The 25,577-nt window shown below is 35.1% G+C and overlaps 2 protein-coding genes across 2 annotated transcripts in view; one reads left to right on the top strand and one right to left on the bottom strand.

The window, feature by feature from the left end:
* Positions 1-1,990: 1,990 nt before the first annotated feature.
* On the top strand, positions 1,991-15,633 carry PACRGL (parkin coregulated like). Its single transcript, XM_057365073.1, has 8 exons — positions 1,991-2,311; positions 4,805-4,935; positions 6,475-6,542; positions 7,541-7,631; positions 8,913-9,047; positions 10,781-10,888; positions 11,873-11,953; positions 13,309-15,633. The coding sequence occupies exons 2-8, from the start codon at positions 4,822-4,824 to the stop codon at positions 13,363-13,365; spliced, it is 654 nt and encodes a 217-aa protein (XP_057221056.1). The 5' UTR covers positions 1,991-2,311; positions 4,805-4,821; the 3' UTR covers positions 13,366-15,633.
* A 597-nt stretch (positions 15,634-16,230) lies between these two features.
* KCNIP4 (potassium voltage-gated channel interacting protein 4) overlaps positions 16,231-25,577 on the bottom strand; it is a 176,342-nt gene continuing 166,995 nt past the window's right edge. Inside the window, exons 5-8 of the mRNA XM_057365072.1 lie at positions 22,068-22,175; positions 20,908-21,012; positions 20,251-20,313; positions 16,231-16,294 (exon numbers count right to left, since the gene is read on the bottom strand). Coding sequence (XP_057221055.1) covers positions 16,247-16,294; positions 20,251-20,313; positions 20,908-21,012; positions 22,068-22,175 — 324 coding nt within the window. The 3' untranslated portion in view covers positions 16,231-16,246. The remainder of the gene's footprint in view (positions 16,295-20,250; positions 20,314-20,907; positions 21,013-22,067; positions 22,176-25,577) is intronic.

Here is a 25,577-nt window from a genome sequence, read left to right as displayed (position 1 = left end):
AGACTAGTTCCTGTTACAACTATCAAAAACAGTAAGACATGCATGAAAAGCATTTTATTTTAAATAAATATATTTTATATTAAGTATTTTGACCCATATTCCCCATGTATGTATTAAGTGAGAAAATCCAAAGCCAKTTATAATCATGGCAGGGGATCTGCAAATGCATTGGACAAGTGTTATAAAAACCATTTTAAGATCATTCTGTAGGAATCMGAAGGCATTGAAAATGTGTTTAACCTTAGGACTTCTCTTTTCTTAACTCTTAAAATACTGTGCCAGTTAGAAAAATATGTATAAGGATACAGTTTCATCCTGCTAAATTCCTGCAGGAATTTATGACAATTTTAGTGTGTATTTCTCCAGTGTGGGAGAGTTGGGCTCCCACACAAGAGGACCGAGCCCACCCAAAACACCAACATTCAGCTCGGGTGAGCTTTGCCATTCACTCAACACCCCAAGAGCAGCAGCACTCCCTGTGCCACCACACACACTGCGGGACCCTGACACTGTTTTGCATTTTCAGGGAAATGATTGGACTCTGAACTAAGCCGTGCTTTTGCACAGAGATTGGAGTCTCACTTCTCCTTTTATAACCCAGTCATTTCTGTGCCTCCGAGACCGCAGTGGGAGCTGCTGGTTCCACAGAGCTGATCAGCGGTGTTTGGCTGCGTTCTRCACAGCAGCTCATACCTCCTACTGACTCAGGAATTGTATTGCTGCTTTCTTTCTGTAGTCTGTTCTGTACTCACAAAACAGCTCCAGCAGATACATGTATAAAAGTGATACYAAAACACTGAGCTAAAAATAAACCTCACTCAAAAAAAGTAGAAATTTTTTTTCTCATCCTGGAAATGTTCATGCTGGTTTGCATTTTCCTGTGTTATTTTCAAAGATTTTCATGGTCTGCTTTACAAATATTGGATTTTTTTTCTGAGATAATTTATCAGTCCATAAAGTTTATGGATAAAAAGACATCAATTTTTTTCTATTGCCTTCAGTATTGTGGAACAGTTAAATAATTCTGTTAAAGTACTATAATGTCTCTTGAGTTTAATAAAAACTCTTAGAAAAAAGAGAAGTCTTCCCTTCTCCAATATTATTTATATTTTTTTTTCCTTCTGTATTTCCAAATGGTATCTTGCACTAATGCGTTTTAATGGCATTCAGTTATGCAGCCCTATTTTAACTCTGCAAATGTCCTCACTTTTGACTCCCCACTATTGGCAGATACCAAGTATTTATGTTGGATAAAACCGATTAAGAAATGCCAGAATTGCCCAAAATCTAATGCCCATGACATTTTTCAAATAGTCTACAACTACTTTTCAACACTGTCAGTGCAATTCTTTTTCCTGTGGAAAATCAAGAGAATAGCTTCTCTTATCCACATTCCGTTCTTCAGTAGAAATGACAGAAGTGAGAAAGAATGCGAGGGTGGAAAGTTTGTATTCACAGGTTAAGTGAACCAACAAAACATTTTGCTTGGAGATTGATGCATGAAGGAATAAACACAYCTCTTGAAGAAAGCAAGAAAGCACTCTCATGGTCAAATTAAAAAGTAGCCTTTTACCCATAAGCTCAATGACCACATTCAGATGTGATTCTGTATTTCCAATAAAAGTTTCAGTATTGTACGAGTGGGTTGTGTGAGAAAGAAACTAAAATCAATTTTCTATCTCTGTGTTTGGAACAAAGACGATCRTAAGTAGGAACGTGGCACTGTCCCTAAAAACCAAACTTTTCTCTCATAAAAATAAAACCAARACTAGGTACTTCCTAAATCCTGTTTTCCGTGGGAAGGTATTTAAAAAGTGGATAAAACTGAGAGGCGATGTCACCTGAAAATTCACCGTTCCCATTCTAATCACAACAGACCAGGCAGGCTGACCCGCCCGATCGATCTATTGATCTCCTTGTCGCTCCGCCCGCAGCGCGCACGGAGGAAGTTTGGGCTGCCGGCGGCCCGTAGTTGCCCTGGCAACCGCAGGAAGCGTCCGCGGCCGCCGCCGTCCCTTGGGCCCGGGGGATCGGGGCCGGTGCTGCCCTGCCCGGAGCTCCGGGAATCCGGCCGTGCCCAGGGACCGGGAGCAGCAGGGAAGGGAAAGGGGTGAGGAGAGCGGGGCGGCTCCCCCGTGCTCCCGCTGGGTCCCTGGATGTGCCCCGGGGCTCGCGAGAGCCGGGCCGGTGGCTCTGTGGGAACTCGCCGGAGCTGCGCTGCCTGAGCCTCTCGGCGGCTTCGTGCTCGARGCTCCTCATCTGCTTCTGCCTCTGCCCCGGCTGCACTCCGGGAGAGYTGGCATTCGGCAGGGTAAGGGAGCAACCTCGCCTTTCAAATCCTACTGACTTCCATTCTGCCTGCCTTAAGTGACTTCTAGAACCCGAACTCCGGGCTGCACTTTTCCGCCTTTGAAAGGTGGTTCTTAAAAGTGTTTTTCCTATTTCTGTTTAAAGGGTCGCTCCTTTGTTTGAAGTCTGTCGTTTGCCAGTAGATGGGTCACTTCTGTATCAAACCTCGTATGTCGCTTGTTTGATTCACGGCTGTGCTTCAGCCTTCTGATCTCTACAAACACATGTGACCCTTCCAGCTCCTCGCTACACAAAAGCTTTCATCTCTGAAGAATAAGACTCCTTGTGAAAAGTAATTTTTCTGCTCAGTGCTACCTCCTTCCTTGCTAATACATTGCRTGTTTTCCCAGATGCATTTTTACGAGACCATTATTATATTTCCTTACTCCTATTTAACTTTGTCCCAAAAGGCTGCCTTTATTCCTGCTTATTRTAACACATTTTATCGTTTACTTTCCCTCATGGTACAACCACTTTTCTGAATTTAGTCATTAGTTAAAAGTTAATGTACCTTAGCACATATCTTGATTACTTGGAAAACAGAAAAAAATTAAATACATCTGAATTACTTCTAAATATTTTTCTGAGAAAAATATTTATGTAGTTATTAACAAGCTGACTGTATTATGAGCAATTGTGCATTTGAAAGGCTGACACTGATAGCACTATTTTGTGATATATGCTGCTACTGTCAAGAACTTAACTGGTGTTTTATTAATATGAGATTGTTTTGATTATTGCTTTTCTGACAGTTAAAAATCCGTCTTCTAACTCTAATGTGATTAGAATTTTGTGGTAATAAACACACATACAAAATCAGTAGATTTCTTTCTAAGTTAATGCTTTCCATTTGACTTCCAATTTACAAACAGAAGAGTTCTCATAAGTGCAATGTAAGTTTTTGTGTATTCTGAAGAGACTTAATTGTTTAATTGTGGTATATTAACTCTTCTAAGAAGACTTCCAGTAGACACAGGCAACATTCTGGAAATGGTAGGAAAGAGAAAACAAGATGTGCATTAGATGATCTAATTTGAATCACTAGTTTTGATTAAATCACCAGTCAAGAAGTATTGATTTAAACTTTCAATTTTAATTTTGCTTTGCATTTTAGCTAATTTGCTAATCATTGTTATGTGTGGTTTCACAACATTCAGTAAAACTTAGAACATTTAATTCTTTCCACAAGTCATAAAGACAGCGTATCTACACACGTGCTGGCACCTTATCACTTACCAGAAACAGAAGCAATCCTAAAGATTTCATAATGTAGACGATGACAAAAGTATCTGRCTGGAAATCCTGTTTGGAGGGAACAGTTAGAATAGCCAAGCTAAACAAGAATTGCATGTGGAAGGGTCTGGCAGAGATTGGGGCAGGTGTCTGATAGAACTGAGGGCAAGAAAGTGGCCTGGCATGAAAATCTGTCTCTCTAGTTCATCCTGATCTCAGTATWTGGCATTGAATTATGTTTTTAATGAAAACAGGTGTCATGAAGGGTGATGGCTGGATAGCAAGCACTCTGCTCATCCCTAAGGCAATGTTTGTTTCTGTGTGTGGCTTCCTATTATTTTTTTCATCTCCATAAGTGTAATTTCTTTTTCACTTTAGGAATCTAATTTCTTATTTATTAATTTGGGGGTTTTTTCCATGCAGAATACACCACAGCAAAAATTTGTGAACATTAATAAGATACATATCTAACATTTTCASTCTTTATAATTGTGTTAATATTTGACATCTTGTCATCTCCCAAAATAATTTGTATTTGTTATAGTATCAGACTAGGTACACTTTAACTCAATTACATACATATATAGTGACGTGTAGCTAGTGCATTGACTTATAGAAGATGAGAGTATTTAAATCAGTATTTGAGGATGTACACAAAGTTATTTTTGCACTCTTCTTAAAAAAGCCCTTTATTCTTCTTACTGGAATTGGAATTTCTGTGTTCTTTGCTGCCTTACATTTCTGTTCTCATCTCTTATTGATTGTGGTTTGGGTTTTGTGTGCTGAATGTACTTGTTTCATTCCTTCATCCTGGACATTCCTCAAATTGTTGCTTTCTTCTGATGTAACTGTACCCAACCCTATTTGACTCTAAGGTCTTCTGTGGAAGACCTTTTATACTGCTTGTAGTAGGATTTCTCTAGAGTAGGTTACTCTAAAAGCAGACTGTATCTAATTCACTTTTGTCGCAGGTCTCAACACAAGTAAAGAGGAGCAGGTTAAGAAACATTAGATGTGCATTTAAAAGATGGAATAACAAGACTATTACAATTATCCCATGCACTGTGTACAATATATGAGAATAAGCATTTGTTTCCTAGTGCACTTTTTCAGATTTACACGGTTGTTTATTCCTGTCAGTCGTTAGGCCTGGGGATTCTAACCCTTGATACTYTGAYGATAGRAATGAAAATTATTTTATGTTTTTAATTTCTTTTTGTAGGWAGCAATGGTCTAAGAATGTCATCAGGCATCCAAGTAAAGACAAAGACTGCAGCACAGAAAAGCAAGGCATATTCTCCAGAACTACAGTCAAAGCCTAGTGATAAGCTGAATCCCAAAACTATTGATCCGGTATGTATAGGTGCTGGTGGTTTTGTTTGGTTAATATYCATCCATGTGGGGTTTGAAGAATTTTCCTTACTTTATGAAATGGTATGCAGAACATGCTTCTGGTCCTGTTTTTTAAACTGAAATTAAACTTCTGTTGTTAATCATACATTCCTGATCTTCTAAGCTCAAATGCCTGAAGTGTAACATTGTGTGTTACATTTTATAAAAATGTTCTTTGCTACATTGTGGCTTGGATGGTAACTGTTGTTTYCTATGTACTATTGCTCTAAAAAGTGATTTGGAGCTAAGAGYTAAAAAGTGTTGGGKTTTTTKTTTTTTTYTMATASTTCTAAACTTTAGCACCTGCTGCTTTAGAGGAACTTACTTCAGTTATGCAATCCAAGAATGAGGTGGCATGTTGAAGGTATTCAAGGCTTCATAAAATCTGGCAAATTARTTGCTGGTGAGCATTATTTGAAACTCACTGTGAATCTGTAATGCCTCAGGAAAAATTTGTGCTCTTGGGAGATTAGTAATGAAAGGAGTGGTTTACTTCATGGAATTCACGTGCCTGGACAACTGGCATTGAATGCATGAATTATAAATCACCACTGGGCCATATAATTTGACAACTAGTAATGTCACAGGCTTTTTGGAAAGTGAATTAAATGCAGGAGTACTTTGGTGATAAACAGAGGCTGAATGCTTTCATGTGGGCATTCTTTTTTAACTTGAAATCTGTTTGCAAATAGCACCATGACTGAAATTAAGCCATGAAGTCATTCAAATCATGAACACAATTCTACTAATCTTAATATAGGTTCAAACACTCAAAAGATAAAAATTGACATTTCATGGTATTTCCTTCTGAATGCTTTGGAAAGGTGTATAATCTAGGAAGCAGCATTGAATGATTGTATTGATAAATAATATAATAGTTCATATGCATAAGAATCATGTATATGATAAAAAACAAATTTGTGCTGCTTTTCCTTGGATGAAGCTCCTAGTTTCCTTCTCCATTGAGTCCTTTCTAAATTCTCACCCAATATGAACCTTCCAGTGCCTTCACACCATCTTGCCTGCTATTTGGTGTTTCTCCCACATGTTGTCACCATGTACTTTTGTCTATACTCAGATCAAGGTGGAATTGCACTAAATCTGCTTTCTGCATGTTACCAATAAATATAACAACAAGAGGTTCAGGGAAATGGGATCTCCTCGATCTCCTAAAGAGAGAACCTGTAAGACTTTAGTGTCAACATCGGCAAGAAAAAATAGAAAAATAAGGTTATTCTATCGGGAGACTACTGATTCCACATTTTTATTCATTTCAACAGCTCTCTAGCCAGATGAGTCTTAAAAGCAGTGTTCAGATAAGTGTATCACTTACATGTTTTCTACCCCATAGCTGCAGTTCTCTTTTTGATTTGTTTTAGAATCATATGACTAAGTACAATTTTTGTAAAACTGCAGTTTTAACCTATTCATAATAGCTATAAAACATTACTGTTATGAATAAATAATGGATTTGGTTTTTTTTTTTTTCTGTCCTCACAGTTTGGTGCTCATTCTCAACAACCATCTGCATTTGCTGCTACATATGCTAGAGGTGGCATTCCATGCAGGTGTGTTGGGTTTGTTTTTATTTTTACTAAATATATTATGAAATACATCTCTTCATGTTTCATCTTTTATTTAGATTGTTTAATTCCATAAATTTCTGGGAAAATTTATAACACTTAACTCTTCTCAGAGCAGAAGGCAATTTTCCATGCCTTTGTCTTCTTCTGGTTCTCTTTTTATGCTGTATTAATAACAAAGCCATATTTTTAATGAATAGTTAAATATGTGCACACTTGGTTTCCTAAAACACTTTCACAAATTATTTCTTCAAGCAATTGTGTTTACTTTTGCCTASTGACAAAAATAATAAAACTGGGCCKTTCACAGYCTTTTTTATCTGAAGTAAGTRGTATGACAACATTTTGYTGAATATTTTAATTCTGTAGTTGTCAGGAATATAAAATATTAACTACTTGTAAGTAATAGTTTAGGGTATTTTAAATTACTTTTCTGTTATATATTTGCCTAGACAATAAATATTCTAGTGTTCATACAGATGCAGAATCACTTTACAAAAATATAAGTCATTATTGATAAAATGTACATGTAATATACTTGTATAAAATAATCATTAATACATAGCCTTTATAGGTTTCTTAGGAGTAAATCATGATATGATTTTCTTTCAGTTTCAACTAATTTCCCTTACCAATTGCTATTTGAGGAAAATGTTTCCTGATAGTTGCCAAAGTAAGCAACTTTGCAAAAAGAGTATCTTCTGGTTTGGCATAACTTTTTTTTTCTGATTTCTATATGAGTTTGAAAACTTCTGTATTTAGGGAATTTATTATATAAATACCATAGTTGGACTTAGTGACCCCAGCGATCTTGCCAACTTAGTTGATTTTGTGTTCCTATGGTTTCACTAAGGAGAGCAGTATGTATTGAGATTGTGTATATAAYGTAGTAATACAGCATTGGTGATACWTCTAAAGYAAGCAGTGTCAGCAATAAATTATGTCTTATATGTTAATTTCTTAAAACTTTATTCTTTATATAGGTTAGTGCATGGATCAGTAAAGCACAAACTGCAGTGGGAGTGCCTTCCTGAAACTATTCCCTTTGATCCTCTCCTTATAACATTGGTAGAGGTAAACTCAATTTCTTGCAACATTAAGCATACAACCATTTTCTAATTGCAAATGTAATTTTTTAACAATCTAAGCTAGCTAATTTTGGCTCAGCTACTTGGGAAATATAAAAAAAAATCCAGTTGTGAGGGTATTGTATGAATAAAAGTGGTCAAGATCATTGCTGTTTGTAGTTCTTTAGTTAGAGCATTCTGGGAGAACCAGGTAGAGCTGTTTAATCTTCAAGATACTGATCATATGCAAGACTGCATCTGAGATTTCCAATTTTTGAATGAAATACTTCAATCCATTTGTGGTTTTGCAGATTCTTTTGTAAACCAAATTGTTTTGCTTATTTTTGTATATAAAGCCTACCTATTGAAATAAGAGTGCTCTCCTCAATAGACCAAACTAGACTATTTACAGTAGAASTAGGATCCTGTAAATAAGTGGAAGAAATACTATGTATTATGTCGAGGCTTCTGTTTTCCCACAACCATCTGTGACATTTATCACCAAGTATGTTTCAGATGTCTAAATAAACTCAAAAGCCAATGTCACAGATAGAATGAAGTGCATATACTGAGGTGGCTTATTTTCTTTTTTTATTTTTTTTCTTTTATTTTTCCTTTTCTTTCTGTTTTCCTTTTTATTTTCTTTGTTTCTTTTTTCCCCTTTTTTTTTTTTTTTTTTTTTTTTTTTTTTTTTTTTTTTTTTTAAAGATTAAAATAACTGTCAGCTCCTTAAGTAACATAAAGCTCCTATTATGGTAAGAAAATAAGCTTCAGCTACAGGGCTTTAAATCTTTGAGTTTTGCCAGTCAGGCCTTCACAGCAGTTCATCTTTGTATTATCTACAATCTAAGATTTTAGTATTGCATAGAGGGGTTTATGGTGTGGGGTGTCTTTCCTTCCATAGTATACCTTCTATTCTTTTTTTCCTTCAGAGTATAAAACCTCTTTAGAAACACAGCCTATTCTAGTTCGTGGTCTTGTTGAAAAAACAACTTGGATTGTTAGATTAGAGGTTAGATTAAAGGTACTGAAATTCAAATATTGATTGAATTGGCAGTAATCATAATGTGAGTTTTAATGTCTAATGTTCTAAAAGAAAAATTAATTAGAATATTCTGTGAGCAGTGTTGTACTCCGTGGCTCCACATGGTGGAGATAGTGTACTTTATGTTTTGAACTGATCTGACAAAATCTAAACATTATCTTGCTGCTATGTGGAACTTTTGAAATGTGTTTTTGTTTAAAAAAGGCTTATTATTAAGAAAATCATGTTTTGCATTTGCAACAGGGACTAAGAGAGACAAGACATCCCTATACTTTTGTTTCAAAGGAGGGTTTTAAAGAATTACTTCTGGTTGAAGGTGCTGCTGAAAAAGCAATTCCCCTGTTGCCTCGTCTAGTTCCAGTCTTAAAAACTACATTGGTATGTCTTGTGCCTCATGCAGAGATTTTAATGGGTTTGATTTTTTTTTCTTCTGCTGGTGAGGTCTACACGGRTAATATTAATGTGATAAATCTATTGCAAAGGATTTGGTTTCAGGTTAGGAATAGTTTCTCTTTCTGTTGTTAACCCTGCCTTGGTTTATTAGCCAAGTATGTTTTTGTATAAAAATTCAGATGAGCAACTCCTTGTATAGCTATATGACAGTAGCTATGAGAAAATGTTATGGAACTGTTTTATTAAAGGTTTTAATATAATCAGTAATATATATATTTGTATATGTGGTATTTTTATATGTCCATGCAATCAGATGCAAAAAATAAAAAATAGATGAAGTAAAACAGATATGAAGGAATAAATACTTATCTATTACATGTGACAATTCAAAACATGTGACAAAGGCAAAACAGAATCACAGAATAAGGTGAGTTGGAAGGGACCACAAGGATTATKRAGTCCAACTCCCAGCCCTGCACAGCACCATATCCAGAATATGTCAGTCAGGAAAAGGGAAGAATACAYTTAAAGTGTTAGGGGTCATATTCTTAATTTTTAAAATGTTTTTAACTCTTCTATGCCATCAGAAAATAAAGTGAGGCATTGGTTTCTGGTTATCACTTTCATCTTTTTCGTATCTTTGAGAGTCCTTTTCTGGTTCAGCAAGCAGGTGTCCTTTAATCTCGCTGTGCTKCAGTTCTGATTTAACAGGGATGGCTTGAAGTTTGAAAATTAACTGTGATCTCAAATCAGAGGTGTAACAGTGGTTCAGAATTATGTGTYATCAGTATTTTTCATTTAGTTTGAAGACAAAATTAGAAAAAATATTTTTGCTGTTCTTCCCATTACTGTTACTCATCTGATATTTTTTGTTGCACTGTTTTGGTATTAAGTCTATGAAGCAGTCAATGATTTCTGAAATCATTAAAAATAAAATGTTCAGGACCCAGATGCTGGAGAGGAAAAATAATTATTTAAATAAACTTAAAATTTAGTGTGAGAYCAAAATAAATTGTTATGAGTCTACTTCTCATAAAGGAAAAGTAAGATARCTATTAGAGAAGTCAGGTATAGAAGAACCTTTCCATGGGAGAAATAAAGATGTCAAAGAGCTATAGAAGTAGATAAGAGCCTGATAATTTCTGGCAGGTGACAAAAGTATAATTAGCAGAGGACTAAACTAATTGAGGCAGAAAGTCATTGGTTCCTCTGTTTCTCCAACAAAGAAAGTTATCATTATGAATTACATAGCAATTACTCAGAATTCAATACATTTGTAACTAAAATGGTATCTCAATTTCAGCATGTCAGGATATGAAAGGTTATTTCTCATATGCTGTGAAATACTGAAATTGTCAGTGTAACAAGCTGTTCTGCATGCCAATTTTTTTTTATTTCATCAGTAGTAAATTATTAGTTTCCTGCTCTCAGAAGAAATCAAGAGTTTTGCTGGTATTTCATGGATGCTTTTGTTTTCCACTTCAAAAATATACTCTTTCTTTAACTATGGCCTCTAGAGACTTAGATTCAGTCACATTGTACTTCTATTTCTAAACTTGTATCATAGCAATTAGCAATTGCACTGTAGTTTTAATGTTTAAAACTACTCCATACAATCATAATGCAGAACTGCAGTTTAGAAAAACTTTTGTGTTTGTGTGAATATTACTTCTTTCTTCTTCTTTTTCTTCTGTTTTTTCTTTCTTCTGCTTCCAAAGGCCCATGCAGATGATGAAGTGTTTGATAGGGGATTGGATGCTTTAGTACAACTGAGTGCTGTTGTTGGCCCTTCTCTTAATGATCATCTTAAGTTTCTACTCACAAATGTAAGTTTTTCATGCTGAAATAAAAAATCATTTGTATTTTTCATAGTACTCTGGTTGAGATGTTTACTATAATATCTGCACAGATACAGTGGAGGACTCAGCAGTTCCATGAAAAGCATTATTTCGTATTGTCAGTCTCCTGTGTGAGTCTTTCATTCTTTTATACCATGGTGACTTAYAAAGTTCTAGCAAGGTCCAAAAACGATTTTCAATGTAAACTGGACAATAATGGAAGTCTTGCCTCTACTATTTAAGAAAATATCCATATGCTTTGTTTTGGAGGAAAATTTATTGCCAAATGAGTTTTTAAGTCTGAATATTTAAAAAAAAAAAACAAACCATGAATGTTTCAATACATTAAGAGAAGCAAATATTCCCACTTCTTTCAGGTGAGAATTCTGCACAAGGAAGTTTTCATGAAATAAGCTTTGAGTGGGATTATGAAAAGTATTTTTATACCATGTCCTTCTGAGTACATCCTTCCTCTGTCAGTCAGGTTTTTCATGGTTTCGTTTACCTGCTTGCAAAGTGCACTTTTACAGCAAAATAATAGGATCTTTTTTGACGTCCAATACAGAAGAGAAAAATTACAGCAGATTTTTTWAAAATATTTCACAATAAATCTCTTTCAATGCACATGAAAAATCTRTTAACTTTTCACGGGGATAATTCTTTAAGAATGACTTTTTTTAAGGTTGATACTTCTTCCAAATTTGTTTACGAAAAGAAAAAGAAATATTTTTGTGGGCTAAAAGATCAGTTTTCTTTGAGTTTAAATTTCTCTTTAGTTAACTTTTTATTCCATTTGCCTGTATTGAGTTCCATACTTTGACATCAGTTGTAAGTTAACAAAATAATGTTTCTTTGTGGCTTCAATTTTCCAAAGATAAGATGAAAGAAAGTAACTAAATGGATTATTATTGGCTCTTTGCATGCATTGTACTATTGCATGCAACAAACCTTTTTCTTTTGCTTTTCCAATAGCTTTTAAGGAGATTGATGGACAAGAAATTTAGAGAAAAAGTTACTGTTGCTTTACAAAAGTTGGAGCAATATGGTGGAAAGGTGAGTTGATTATTCAGCAATCTGCAATTTTGAATATAATTTTGCCAAAACAACTTTAATCTCTGATTTTGTTGCCTTGTTCTTGCTTCAGTATGGTTGGGATATGTGTTTTGTGTTCCATTTTCTGAGATGAAATATGTTTCTCAACAAGATTTACCCTTGCAAAAATTTAATTTTTGCTGTTATTGATGATGTCTGCCTGTTCCCACTGATAGCTTATTGTCTAGGTCATTTACTGAGGGACTCTGACACTCAGATAACCCTGGTTAACCCAGAGTTTGGATCTGCAATGGCTATAAATCAAAAACAAGCTKTAATTAATAAATGGCAGAAGTTTCTTCTGTTTAACATTCTTTTGCCAAATACTGTGCTATACATTGTGCACAAAGGAGAAGAGGAGAAAAAGTGAGCAGTACTGGCTTGGATGTTCATCTGGAAGAGAAAATATTTGCTTTCTTGACTCTATTAGCACTTACATGTGTTATATTAAATGGTTATTCATTAAGAATAGGAATAACCTGAAGAAAAGGGACCCTACATACAGMTCTACCAGTACTGAACTTGTGTGCTTGAATCAGTAGGTGCCCAAATAATCAGTAGATGCCTCTTCATTTTTGTGTGTGTGCTCATGCAGTAGCAGTGTTTGTATTACAGAGTTGAAAAACATTATAAAAAATGAAGGAGGATGAGATTTTTTTTTATTTATATGAAGTAAGACAAGAAAAGGAAAATTGTCTAATCTTAATGTTCTGAAAATTCAGGTCTAGATAATATAATTAAACCAGTAAATTGTTAACCTCTAATTCTTCTGTTAGTCCTCTGATTTCTTGCAGCCTTGCCTGTTTTGTGAGTTTTTCTGCATGCCTTTTAAAAATACTTTAATAAGGTAAAGCAAAAAAACCTGTAAACAAACTCCGAAATTGTGATTTCAAGCAATATTATATAATTCAACCAATGAATTTATCACATTTATTTTCTTAATTGGTTATAAAGCATATGATTCTTACTTTTGTTGGACGTCCCTTTCAGAACATCACTCCTCTATTTAAAAATCATTATTTCATATCAATATTTATGCCCACTTTTAGGTGTGAGTTTACATGTCTCTTCTTTTGGATGTTTACTCTCCAGCATTAGTTGTCGCAATGGTGCATTTTCTCAATTTATTATATTCAGCCCTTTGACAGTAAATTCCTCAGCAAATAATAACTTTTTAATTTTCTACCGTTTTACAATAGCAAAAATAACTAAGTAAAAGTTGTGAATTAGGCAGTTTGTAGAGACTRTATGAGTACTGTGACATGTAGTGCTAGTGCCCCTTATTTTGTTTGAATTTGTTTTGTTTTCTTCAACAGGGAACTGTGGCTATCATCAAATCTAAAATTCCAACCTATAGTTCTATCTACTCTTGAACAAGAAAAMAGTAGTGATTTGTACTGTAAGGTGAAGTTTGGAAAGAAACTGTCTGTAAATATCACTGACACTTATTTGGGGTATGATACATTCCTTAAAATAATAAGAATTCTTCAGTATGATGGAGACCAGGAGTCTTATCAGTTTGTGAATATGTAATTTTTGAAGACTTTTCTTTGTATATTTGCATATGCATTGTGCTTACAATGACATTGATTAATATGCTGTTATTTCAAATGCAGAGTAAGTATTGATTTTTATTTTGTTGTAAATTACAATTTCATTAAATATATATACAGTACTTAATATGTTTTGTCTATTTGTGTGATGCAAAATAATTTGGATTAGTCAAATGGTGATTAACTTGGGGCTAAATTGCATATATATAGCTACTTTTCAAATATATAACTTATTTTGTGACATGACATGGATGGATGCATTCAGGTTCATCGGGACTAGGTTAGACATAGAACTAGGAGCCCTCACAGACTTCTTCAGAGTCAGCTTTTGGAGGTGTGAAACTGAGYACAGCAAACAGGCAGCATATGGTGCAAAGCTGAACTTGCTCAGTGCTTTSTCAGCATGCTGAGAGCCTGCAGAGGCTCTGGGGAATACAATGCAGAGGCATCAGGTTGCTCCACAGAGCCACAGCCTARGTTTTGTTTAGCTCCTGTTAACTTTGAGCTACTGAATGGGAGCTGCATGTAGGAGGCAGATTTGGAGTACTTACACTGTGCTCTCTGTGCACTGAGTTCAGTGTCACAGATCTCTTTGGGACTTGCTTATGAATTCAGGTCCAGACAAGTTAAAAAACTTCTGAACATGGAAGCTATAAAAAAATATGAGTTAGAAACAACAAAAAGATTGCACAAGCCAGCTTACCTGGCTGTCAAGCTTTGTAGGATACATTTTTGCATTAATGTATTTGAACTTGATTGCAAAATAATTCCTAACTGGTTCTTGTAATAAATACTGTTCAGGGTCATGTTGCATTTAAGTACAGTTAACTGAAGTAACAAAATTTGCACAGACATTTTTCCTTGAGTAAAATTCAATTCTAGCATTTAAAGTCATTAGAAAGGATGTTTTTTTTGTCATAAGAAGATGCTGATGCATAGAGTATTAATAAAAGTCTGTCATGTGGAAGCAATTTCAGAAGTGTTTTTAAAAATTACCACAGCCTGACTAAAATTAATTTCAAGACTGTTCTCTGCTGAGATCAGAACGGTGCTAGGTCAAGATAAATTTATTTATGCTTTAAAAAAGTAAATTGTATTTCTTCAATAAGCATTTTTGCCAGCAAATATTTAACAACTCAAAAAATTGATCATGGTCTTTTTTTTCTTCATGTTTACTTTATTTTTTTTTTTACAAAATGTGCACATTTAGTTTACACAAACACGCTACAGCAGATTTCAGGTGTACATGTATTGTACTACTCTTATCCTACACTGGTGATAGCAGAGCAGCCTTCAACATGCCTCAAAACATCCCATCTSTACACCAGAATAGATACCTGATTTATTTTTACAAAAGAATACTTGTAACCTTCTTTCTACTTCATTAATCCCCTTTCACATTTTCTGCAGCAATGTCAATGAAAGTTGGCCTATTTCTGATAGCATTTCACCTATTTTGAAGTATTGGCGTAGACTCTGTGGACAATATATCTTAAAAATTATATGGATGGAGGGGCAGTGTTATGTTTTAGGTGCMTACTTTTTTAGAAGAATCTTTCTAGATTCAGAATTAAGTAGCTCCAATCTTAATGAAGAAATGATCTTAAAAAATGTAATGCATTTATCACATATAGATGATATATAGCTAAAGTTTTCACTGTTTTTCTGGTTCTGTCTCATAGTTAAAGGTATTACAAAAAGCTGAAATGGATGTTAGCCTCTAGCAATCATTATTAGTAGATGTTACTACGTAGTGATGTTCATTCTCAGCACTAAGGTCGAGTGGCAGTTTCAAAAGTTCATGCCTTTTTCTTCATTAAAGGCAGAAAGATATTCTTAGGAAAGCAGTGTTAGGATCCAGTTAACATTTCTTCATGAAAAATGGAAGTCAAAAGATCCRCAATTTTAGGCAAAGAGTTTTGCAGACACATCCAAGAAGAATTAGAAATACAGTATGTAGGCCTCCTGATATTCATATAATGATAAATTAGGTGCAGATTTATTAGGTGAGATGCATAGAAGGTTAGTCATATTTTTTAGGGAATGAGAATACCTATAAGCAATTTCTTTTTTTTTTTTTCCTTTAACAGTTCTTGCTGTCAAGTTATCTGTTTAGTTACATTTGGGTTTTGGGGGTTTTTTTCTGAAGAGAAAAGCAAGTCAAAGTTGGAAGGCAATTGTAGCAAGGTGTGCATTGCACATTGATTATATAATTTTAACTCAAAATATTATTAAAAAATGAGGACTACAGCATAGAAATATGAAGAGAAAATAAATTGTAATGCCTCTTTATAAATTAGAAGCTAGAGATTTAAGAAATACACTTCAACACCTCGAGTGTAATCCAGTACAAATGAGTAGCAAAACTAAGAGTATTTATTTCATCTCTTTGTGGTTGTATCTTTTTTAACTAGGGGTTGGAATGATAATAAAGGTACATAATGTCAGTTCTATTTTGTTTGTGTTTGTAGTAAGAACCTGATTTTTTGGTACAATCCTGTTAACTAGGTAGCCACTGCTGAAGAGCTAAGTTGTATATTTTTTGTTGGGAAGAGTTTATAATAAAAAATYTACTTGCATAATACATGTCTCAGTGTAAAGCTGAGTAACTTTATTTATGATAAAATGGGAAATCAATTTTTTTAGATAATGTTGCAGAATAGGTCATATTTGTCCATTAGTTGTAGACCTAATGTCTTCATTAAATCACATTTTCAAAGAGCTGCATGGATCGCATTATATTCTCATCCTGTAAAAAAAGACAACACAAAACCAAAAATCACACACCATTACAAATGGAGTTGGCCAATACCTATAGTGAAATGTGGTAGAACATTTTAGTTAATTACAACATTTTTTTTCAGCTTGTTTGGAGAAATGGTTAGCAGAAAAATGCTTTTAATAGATCCATGCTTAAATGAGTTTTTCTGTATATTAATGAAACCAAAACTACTCTGTCAAGAATACAGTAGCAGATTAGGAAAATTAAATTGCAACATTTCAGAGKTTAGCAGTTTATATTCAGGATAACAGAATACACTTAGACGGTAAATAATCATGTAATAGTTGTATCAAGTGTGAACCTGTACATGTAATTGCTAGTCCTGTGCATAGTATAAAGGAGCCTTTTTGCCATCCTACGACTTCTGCTGCACAGTTAGGAATGACTCTCAGTAAAACAGACTGCAGTGTGCACCTTTGCATGAGCCAAAGTCAGTCAGTTTGATGAGTATCACCACAACACTCGTCAGCTCTTTGGTTCAGGTTTTCTGTGTGTTGACACTGAAAGACTGCTTCTCAATGCTACTTCTGCTTTCTGATTGCCTTGCAATTTTTTTACAAAATATTCATCTTTCAAGTTCTGTATTACACTGAATCATTATTCTGTACCCCAGATTCTATCAGTAAATAACTCTCAGCATAGCACTCAGAAAAAAAAATTTTTCCTTATATGCTTTACCTTTCGGTGTGTACTTGCAGTAGCCCATATTTGTTGGCATTTCTGGATCAACAGTTGTTTGCAAGACAATATATATACACAATACAAGAGTTTATTATATCCTTATTTAGCATTTGCTGGTATTCACTGTAATGATCCTACCCTTTAGTACTTTCTTCAGAGATAATATAGCCATCTTTTGTGAGTAAAAAGACTGAATTATAGATAATTTTGATGTTTCATGAAAGATGTGCATCAAAAACCTACTTCTTAGAAGTTATCTCAATAATGTTCTCCACTATTGATAAGTATGTGAGGCTGCTGTACATTAATATTCCAGTAACACATGTTCAGTATCAATTTCCAGTTAAATTATTCACTGTTCAGTCTAGTGGGTGATTTGCTTTGTAGAAAATTACAAGTCTGAGTAATTACCTTAATTTATGTTATGAAACAGGCTCAGTGGGGTTTTTATCTTTGATTCCTTATGTCATCTCAAGTGATGCTGCTGTAAGGAATGATCTGCACGCTATTTTGTACAATGAAATAACTTATRGAAGCAATGATATGTAATTAAAAAAATATTCTATATAGGCTAATTCTTAAAAAGTTTGTATAGTAAAGCTACTATATTAAATTACTGAAAGTTAAATAACTTTTCTCACTRTGTTGCTTTGAAATATCAATAAACTAGTGAAGGTCACTGATGTAAAGTTAAAGTTTGGTTTCAATAATTTTACATTTAATGAACACAAATGTTTTTATATCTACATTGGCAACAAAGCTCAGCAAACGTGCAAAGCAAACAATAGGCTCTGAACTTGCAAAGTATTTTGACACTACCTTCCAAWTTTATTATATATGTATTATTATGAATCAAACTGGTAGTTTTCTAAAACCAACTCCATATTTCTGAGGTCAGCTGTTTCTTTACAGAAGACTTCCAATGCCACTCTCTTAGTCATTCAAATGGGAAGAGTCTTCACAAGAAYGTATAGGCTTGCCATAATATTTAGAACATGATGAGTTTTAATAGCATTTTTTCCCATCTTTAAAAAAAAAACAAAACCAAAAAAAACTCAAGATGCTTGCATTGGAATTCTTTGGCAAGTGTATCTTTTTCATGTGCCTCTATTTTCAGTACATTTTTCTACACAGATTTTTGTATTAGATTGGCTAAATGATTTCTAACTGAAGACAAACGGAGGTGTTAGTGTAAATGAAACATTGTTCATTTGAAGCTCAAACCTGGATGAATGAACTTTGGCAGATCTGACCTACCTTTGAGCCAGTTTTTTTTTAGGTTTGAAATGGTTTCTTTGCTGKTTTTGGGCTAGCCCAGACCATCAGCACTGTCTATGGGAAGGGTTRCTCCTGCAGAAAACAACTGTGCCAGCAGCCTTTTTCTCACTATCAGAAGGACCTGTAAGTCACTCACTCTGAGATAAGTAGCATGATGACAATGTTATGTCCATCAAGCAGCAGTTTAGAAAGCACCTGTCTCACATGTATTCTGAATACTTAGAACAGGTTAATAAATCTAACAGACTTGAGAAACTGAATGGAAGTGGATAAGAAGAGCAGGCAATTCCTTACTAAGGGTATTTTCTTTGTACATGAATCACTCAGCCCATCACCATAATTGCTGTCATGTGCAGATTAATGTGTCATTTAACTTCCGGAGTGCTGCAGACCTCAGCTGGGAAATGAATCTCATCTTTGTTTCTGATGATCACACAGCATTAGCAGAGCAAATGCCTTTCATTGGTGTTGAACAAGACTGACAATCTGGAGCCACAGTCAGTGCAACAGAGCACTGCAGACAGATGAGACACTACCTAGTGCCCGTTGCTAAGGATACCCAGAACAGCCTGTTAGCAGAGCTCTTGGCTGTCTTTTATCCCCCAAATCATGGGATTAAAATCAAACAAAGAATCACTTACTAAGTTGCTGCGCTTGTAAGAGCAACCCCAATGAATAGCTACAGATACATATAAAAACAGACTGCTTCTAGAGCATTTTTGAGCATTTAGATCTTTATTCCAAATTCAAAAAACTGTCACTCACTAAGTGCATTTATCTTGATAGCCTTGCTCTCTTCATTACTCTCTTCTTGATGTAGATGATAAAAATCAATAAGCACAGGTTATATTGCTGACCTTTAAGTAAGTGAGTGATTTAAGTTAATCACTCTGCTAGACGTACCAGTAGACCACTACCATGACTTCCTATATTTCTCACTACGACCAATAATGTTACATGCCATATCAATGTACATAATGTAATCAGGCATATCATATTATCATACTCACTATGTCTAACGTGATGCTTCACTCTACACAACAACCTTGGTTCTTGGGGTGTCCTGTGTAGAGCCAGGARTTGGACTTGATGATCCTGATAGGTCCCTTCCAACTCAGCATAATCTATAATTCTATGAAACTCTTATCAAGCCAAAGGCTAGTCATCCTTACTTTATATTCTATCATGTTTATTTTTCTTGCCACTTTTAACTGTCAAAATAACAGGTTTTYCTTAAATCTATGAAAATGCAACTTGTCTTTTCTCATATCATCTCCTGGTCTGAGAACAAGCTGGTTTCTGAAGAGCAGAGGAGTGAAAACAGGCTGTAACTCCTGCTTCAGAAGTTTATTCTCCATCCTGGCTGTAGAGGCCAGGAGCTGCTTTCAACAGTTTAAATTATTAAACACCTGAGTAGTGTAAATAATTGTGGCTGATAATCACAATCATTCTCACTCTTGCCTTGAGAAAACTTGTCAATTGTTAACCCTTGCCATCCAACACTTTGCAAGCCCCTTGCACTCTCTTTTTATACAGCCTCATGGCTTTTAAGCACAACACCACTCACTGAGAAACTCACTCAGTTTATCACAGATGATAAATTTTCAGGCAGTATTATTGCCATGATTATATGTCAGTTGTGACAGGACTGTGCCCCAGCATGAGCAGGAGATAGAAATATTTAGCTGAATGTGAAGAAATCTTTTTCCATCAAGTGCAAACAGTACACTGTTAAAGAGAGAAAGGATATTGGCACAGTTGTCTAATAAGCAGTGACAGCTTGTATGCAGATTCAGGTCACAAATTTATTTACACTGCTCAGTATTTTTGTGTAATGGATCTTCCTTGGGAAAACAGTGTCTTTGGTATTAGGATCACCCTCACTGACACTCCAGAAGTCTCTGTAGAGCTATGATAGCATTAGCCAACAGATACACATTCAGTACTTATCATTCAATACTTACTTTCTGGCAGCTCTCAATGAATTCATCTATGGTAACTACTCCATCTTTGTTTTTGTCCATTTTCTGAAAAAAAAAAAAAAAAATAGAATTTATGGGAATGGGTTTTTTTGTGGTCAGGCTTTGGTAGCAGCCGGGCTATAGGAGTGGCTTCTGTGAGAAGCTGCCAGAAGCTTCTCCCATGTGCAGCAGAGCCAATGCCAGCTGGCTCCAGGATGGATCTGCTGCTGGCCAAGGCTGAGCCCAGCAGGAACGATACCCTCCTGAACCATTCATTATATTTCCCCCCCCCTGTCCAGTTGAGGTGGGAATTGGAGAGAGGCTTTGGTGGGTGTCAGGCATCCAGGGTCAACCCACTACAGTGTATTTCTCCTCAATTCCTATGCAAAAAAAGTCCTTTTCATTATTCATTTCACTTATACGTCAGCCTAGGAACAACCAGTCCAAAAGTCATAGTAACTGATACATTGGAAAATACTTAAAGAGCTTGTTGTTGAAAAAAAACAGGGTGTGGTGAGTAGACCTGAGAAACTTGGGATGGACCCACAGAGAATAAAAAGGATTACATAATTAGAAGGATATACAGAACTGTTATAACAATGAAAATCTTTCTTTAACTCCTCAGAGCAGTCTTTTTGGCTTCTGTGTTACCCAACCTACCTGAAAAAATGTTTCCACATGTTGTCTAGGTGCATCTTCCTTGAGAACAGGATAGGTGCATTTCCCCATCATATCATATATTGCTTTCATGATATCAAGCATTTCCTGAAGAGCAAAAAAAAAAAAAAAAAGTTTCTGCAATGTAATGTGCATTTTAGATACTGCTTTAACTCAGAACACATAAATAATTTTTGGATTTGCATTTTAGAATAAAAAATTGAAATTTTCCCTTTTTTTGACTGAACAGCTGAAAGAAGGAACTACTTAATTCCTAGAAGTTCTAGCATCTGATTTCAGTTTTCATGGATGTATGATTTCAATTTCAAATGATTTGTGCAAGTTCATGGATTGTAGGAATAATGTCTTATGAATAAAAAACTAAAAAGGAAAATGAGTTCTGTAACTGCAAGTGAATGGTCAAAGCACATCAGCTTCTTATAACTGATTTTCCCTAGAGAAAATAGACAATCCATGCACATCTGCACTTACGCAGAGTCCTCCTTTTATATCAATAGCTTTGAATTTTCTTAGGCATGGCTTGTGAAAATATAAAGAATAATTATTAAAAAAAAGTCATTTTCAGTATGCTGAGAAATTATTCTATGGATTACTTTTTTATAATGATCATGAAGTGTTTTCTAAAAGTGCAAAATTGTRAGTGTAGTTTATATATTTGCATTAACCACACTTTAGAAAAACTCTATATATTTTGATGAATGCACTCATTTGGTCCCACTATAATTAAAGTATGTGTTTGAATTCTTGCTGAATAAAAGATGTAGGAATCTTTCTTTATAAATTCTGTTTCAAGCAAAAATTTTTCAAAGCAGATTCATAAAATAAGTAACAATTGCCCACGTACTTGATTTCTTTTTGTCCAAATATCCTACCAATCTATTCTAGGGACTGTATGTGCAAGCCAACCATTTCTGTACCTGAAGAATTCTGAACTTTTACAATTTATGYAAAGATTTTCCCTTTTCATTTTTCATATATGCCTTTAAAATGAGACAATTAATTTAATTTTTAGCTTGCATAATTTTGAAATATCTGATAATTTGTTAACATATTTAATTTAACAATTAAACGATTCTTCTTTGAAGCAGGACTTAGCTATGCAACCTTTATTTTCAGTAACTACATTAAGAAGTAGAGCTCACCTCTTTAGTTATATATCCATCTTTATTTATATCATACAAATTGAAAGCCCAGTTCAGTTTCTCCTGTACTGTCCCTCGGAGTAAAATTGAGAGACCCATGACAAAATCCTAAATAGACAAAAAGTCTTGATCAGTTTGGAGCAGTTGAGCAGTTTTTCACAAACACTCAGAAATCCAGAATAATACAYTTGTCACAAGTCTGGAAAGATACGTTGTTTCAATTTGTTTTGCTTCACTATAAGTGGTAATGATTTCTGGATTAACAATCTAGGCACTATTTGCTACACTCATAGTTAATAAGTAAATTGAGTAATTTTCTATAAAGTAAACCATAATTTTCCATTTGTAGTTGTATCCTCTGAAGTGTCTAATGTCTCACATAAGCAGTTCCTATTGAACKTAATACCAGGAAAAAGCAATCCTCATGGTTTAATGGTCCAAGAAAAGCTTAAGTAGGAGTTAGATTAATCTAAGCACAGGAGACCAATTTGGGAAGAACTGTGTACTAAGGAACAYTAAATTCTTGTTAAATCTGTACCTTGTTAAAGTGGAATATGTGGTTCCCAGATCTCTTAGATCGATCTGCTGCAGTCAGTATTTCAAACTTCATGTATGATACTGCACACCTCAATTCTTATTACTTTTATTGGAAGTATGATAGGCAAKAATAAATATATTATGTGTCCATATACCATCTTAATGTTTTTGTGACCCACCAAGCATCTGTTGCTATAGAGCTATTCCACAGAAATGAAYCAGAAAGTTTTTGAGATTATTTATATGTAGTATTAGGTTACAGATCTTTGTTTCATAGTAAATACTCTTTTGACAGCATAAACCTGACTTACGTTTAGTGAACGTCTTCCAGACTGGGGAAAATATCAAMTCCCATCACCTCTCTTGTGTATTTCTTAGCATGTTAACTATTTTTTCCCTTAACCATCTCCTCCACTTTTTCYATTTGATAAGTTTATGAACCCATAAATATGTGAAATTGCCTTCATAATAGGTTGAGCAGAATATGACAAGTGTTTATACTTAAATGTGCCTTTCCACATCACATCGCTGGCAATGACATACAGGAGSTCTTAGAGTAACATTGAAGCAGAGACAACAAAAGCTGAAATATCTTGTATCTGCACTAGCAAAGGTTTTGCATTTCCTCTAACACAGAAACAATGGAAAAGACTACACTGAGGTTAGACATAAATTACAAAGGCCTGGTGTACCACACAGTCCACTTAGTGTTCCTGATACAGTGAAGTATACACAGATATCATGGCCTCAGATGGTCTAGTAGGCACAGACAGCTCATCTGACAGCTTCAGTCTTTTTAACAATTCAATTGGCATGCTCTGGGTTTTCTTAGTCTGTCACAAATTCTGTCTGATTGGTATATGTCCCTTTTGRGGTAAATGGATACATGAATCTTGAAAGAGTTTTGCTCATCTTGTCATCTCAATGACTAATTGAGGGTCACAGGGTTAAGTCTCCAAACAGCTTTTCAACAATGTACTATTAAACATTAAAATGTTCAAGAAATTTGATCACATTACAGCATTAGCAATTAACCTTTTAAATTCAGTACCATGTCTTCAAATCTTTTCTGCACTGTTTTATATTTGTGATGCAGCTTCTCCTGAAGTCCTTTGTGAAGTTCCCCAGTTGCATTATTTTCKCAGATTATATARTTCTGAATTTATTTTTATTTTGCAYAGCAACAKTCTTGAATTTATCTAAGCYATATMAAYTTGTATTTTCTTGTTCAATTCTCTTAGTTCCTTTTTGCGATGCACCACCTCTGTTAGCTGACTCCCTGGAATCTTTTATTATCCCCATTTCCAAGGGTACCCTTCTATTATTGGTTTTAAAAATAAAACCCTTTGTTGTTTTTATGGGACTAGATGTTCTTAAAAAGCAGAGACAACCTTCCAGGTATGTGCTCTGAACACGGCAGCAGTGAGTCATTGCCTTCCATAYTGCATCAACATGTTTTGGAGTCACACATAGTTTGAGTGCATTGCCTTTGTCTGAGTGTTGTGCAGGAGTCATCTCAGGCACACTAAAAAGGATTTATAGTAATAGGAAGTTATGATGAACTGGATGAGGACCAGCTTGGGGTGGATATCTTTTCTACGTACTTACTTTCAAGCAATTGAAGAACGCAGTAAGAGAACCACACAGAAATAGATTATCTGATTCAATGGATATAGGCTAAATCCACAGGGTATTTTGGGCTAGGGCCTTGAAAGGGAAAATGCTCTGTATGGTGGAAGGCAATGTGTGCCAGGAGGAGTGTAGCCATTCTAAGCTAATAATCAAGTGCAGAGAGCTATACTAAAACAGAAGTGCAGAGAGAAGCAGCTAAAATCAGAGAGCAGCTGCCCAGCTTTATGCACGTCACCAACAACTCAGTGACACATGAATCAGGCACACCATTTAGCAAAGAGCACAATACAAGTCCCCATTACAGTATTAGAGTACCCATCTCTAATACTGTAATCTCTATGTTTTCCATTGCGGTTTAGACGTCTAATTTCTAGGAAGAGAGGAATTCTTCTTTTAGAACTTATCATTGGCCACTGAGAGGGATGGTTCTGCTCAGCTGAGCACTTAGTGGGAGGAGTTTCATCTGACAAAGGAGCCTAAAACAGGAGGTCTGGTCTGAGTCACTGATCTAGGTTGGGTTTTTCTTCAGTCTGTGACAGTGAAGTTAGAAGCACAAATGGTACTGCCTTGGTATTTGCCTTTACTCCCTTCCACAGTTTCCTGTTTGTAACTTGACAGTTTCCTRCAGAGCATCCTAATACCTGTTAAGACTTCCTTCTGTACCTAATTTTGACTCTTCAGGAAAGGGGGATGTCTCACTGAAGGGTTGCAAAATGCAGCCCCTGTACCAGAGCCTCTGTGTACTTAGAGCCTTCTCACATTTCTGTTCTGTTCTGCAGCTGTTGAGAATGTCTGTTWGTAATCTGGGATGAACTTGTATTTGTGGATTTTTTTCCAGCAGTGATTAATTATCTCCAAGCAAGGTTGTTGATGGCTTTCTGATTGCTTTATCTGGAGGTGAATCTTTGGTGATAATTASTTCATTAATAAATTAATTAACAAGCTTATTAGTGTGCTGTCTCAAATCCATAGGAAAACTTAAAATTACTCCACCTAGTCAGGTGTTCCTTTATGTCTTTTCCAAGGCCAGAAGTAGGTAGGCAGGAACGTAAATCCATTTTTAAATTTAGATTTTAGGATTTTGAAAAGGAATCAAGTGATGTCATAGAAGTGGTTGGAGCCCTGCTCTGTATAAAACAAAGGTCACAGAGGAGGAACTGCTGTTAAAAGRAAATATTTTTCTTTGTAGTTACTTTAAATTAGATAGTGTTAAAATGCTTATGAGATCACCACTGTACTGAGAAAAACTAGCTCATTTCCTGCATGACATGGACAAACCTTTTTGTGTTGAACCCACAGGATCATGCTTGTGAACTTYATGAAATTCAACAAGGGCATGTT

This window comes from Malurus melanocephalus, unplaced genomic scaffold (genome assembly GCF_030028575.1).
Source record: "Malurus melanocephalus ecotype Western Australia unplaced genomic scaffold, MMel_1.1 scaffold_47, whole genome shotgun sequence".
NCBI lineage: Eukaryota > Metazoa > Chordata > Aves > Passeriformes > Maluridae > Malurus > Malurus melanocephalus.
This window is presented reverse-complemented; position numbering and strand designations above follow the sequence as displayed.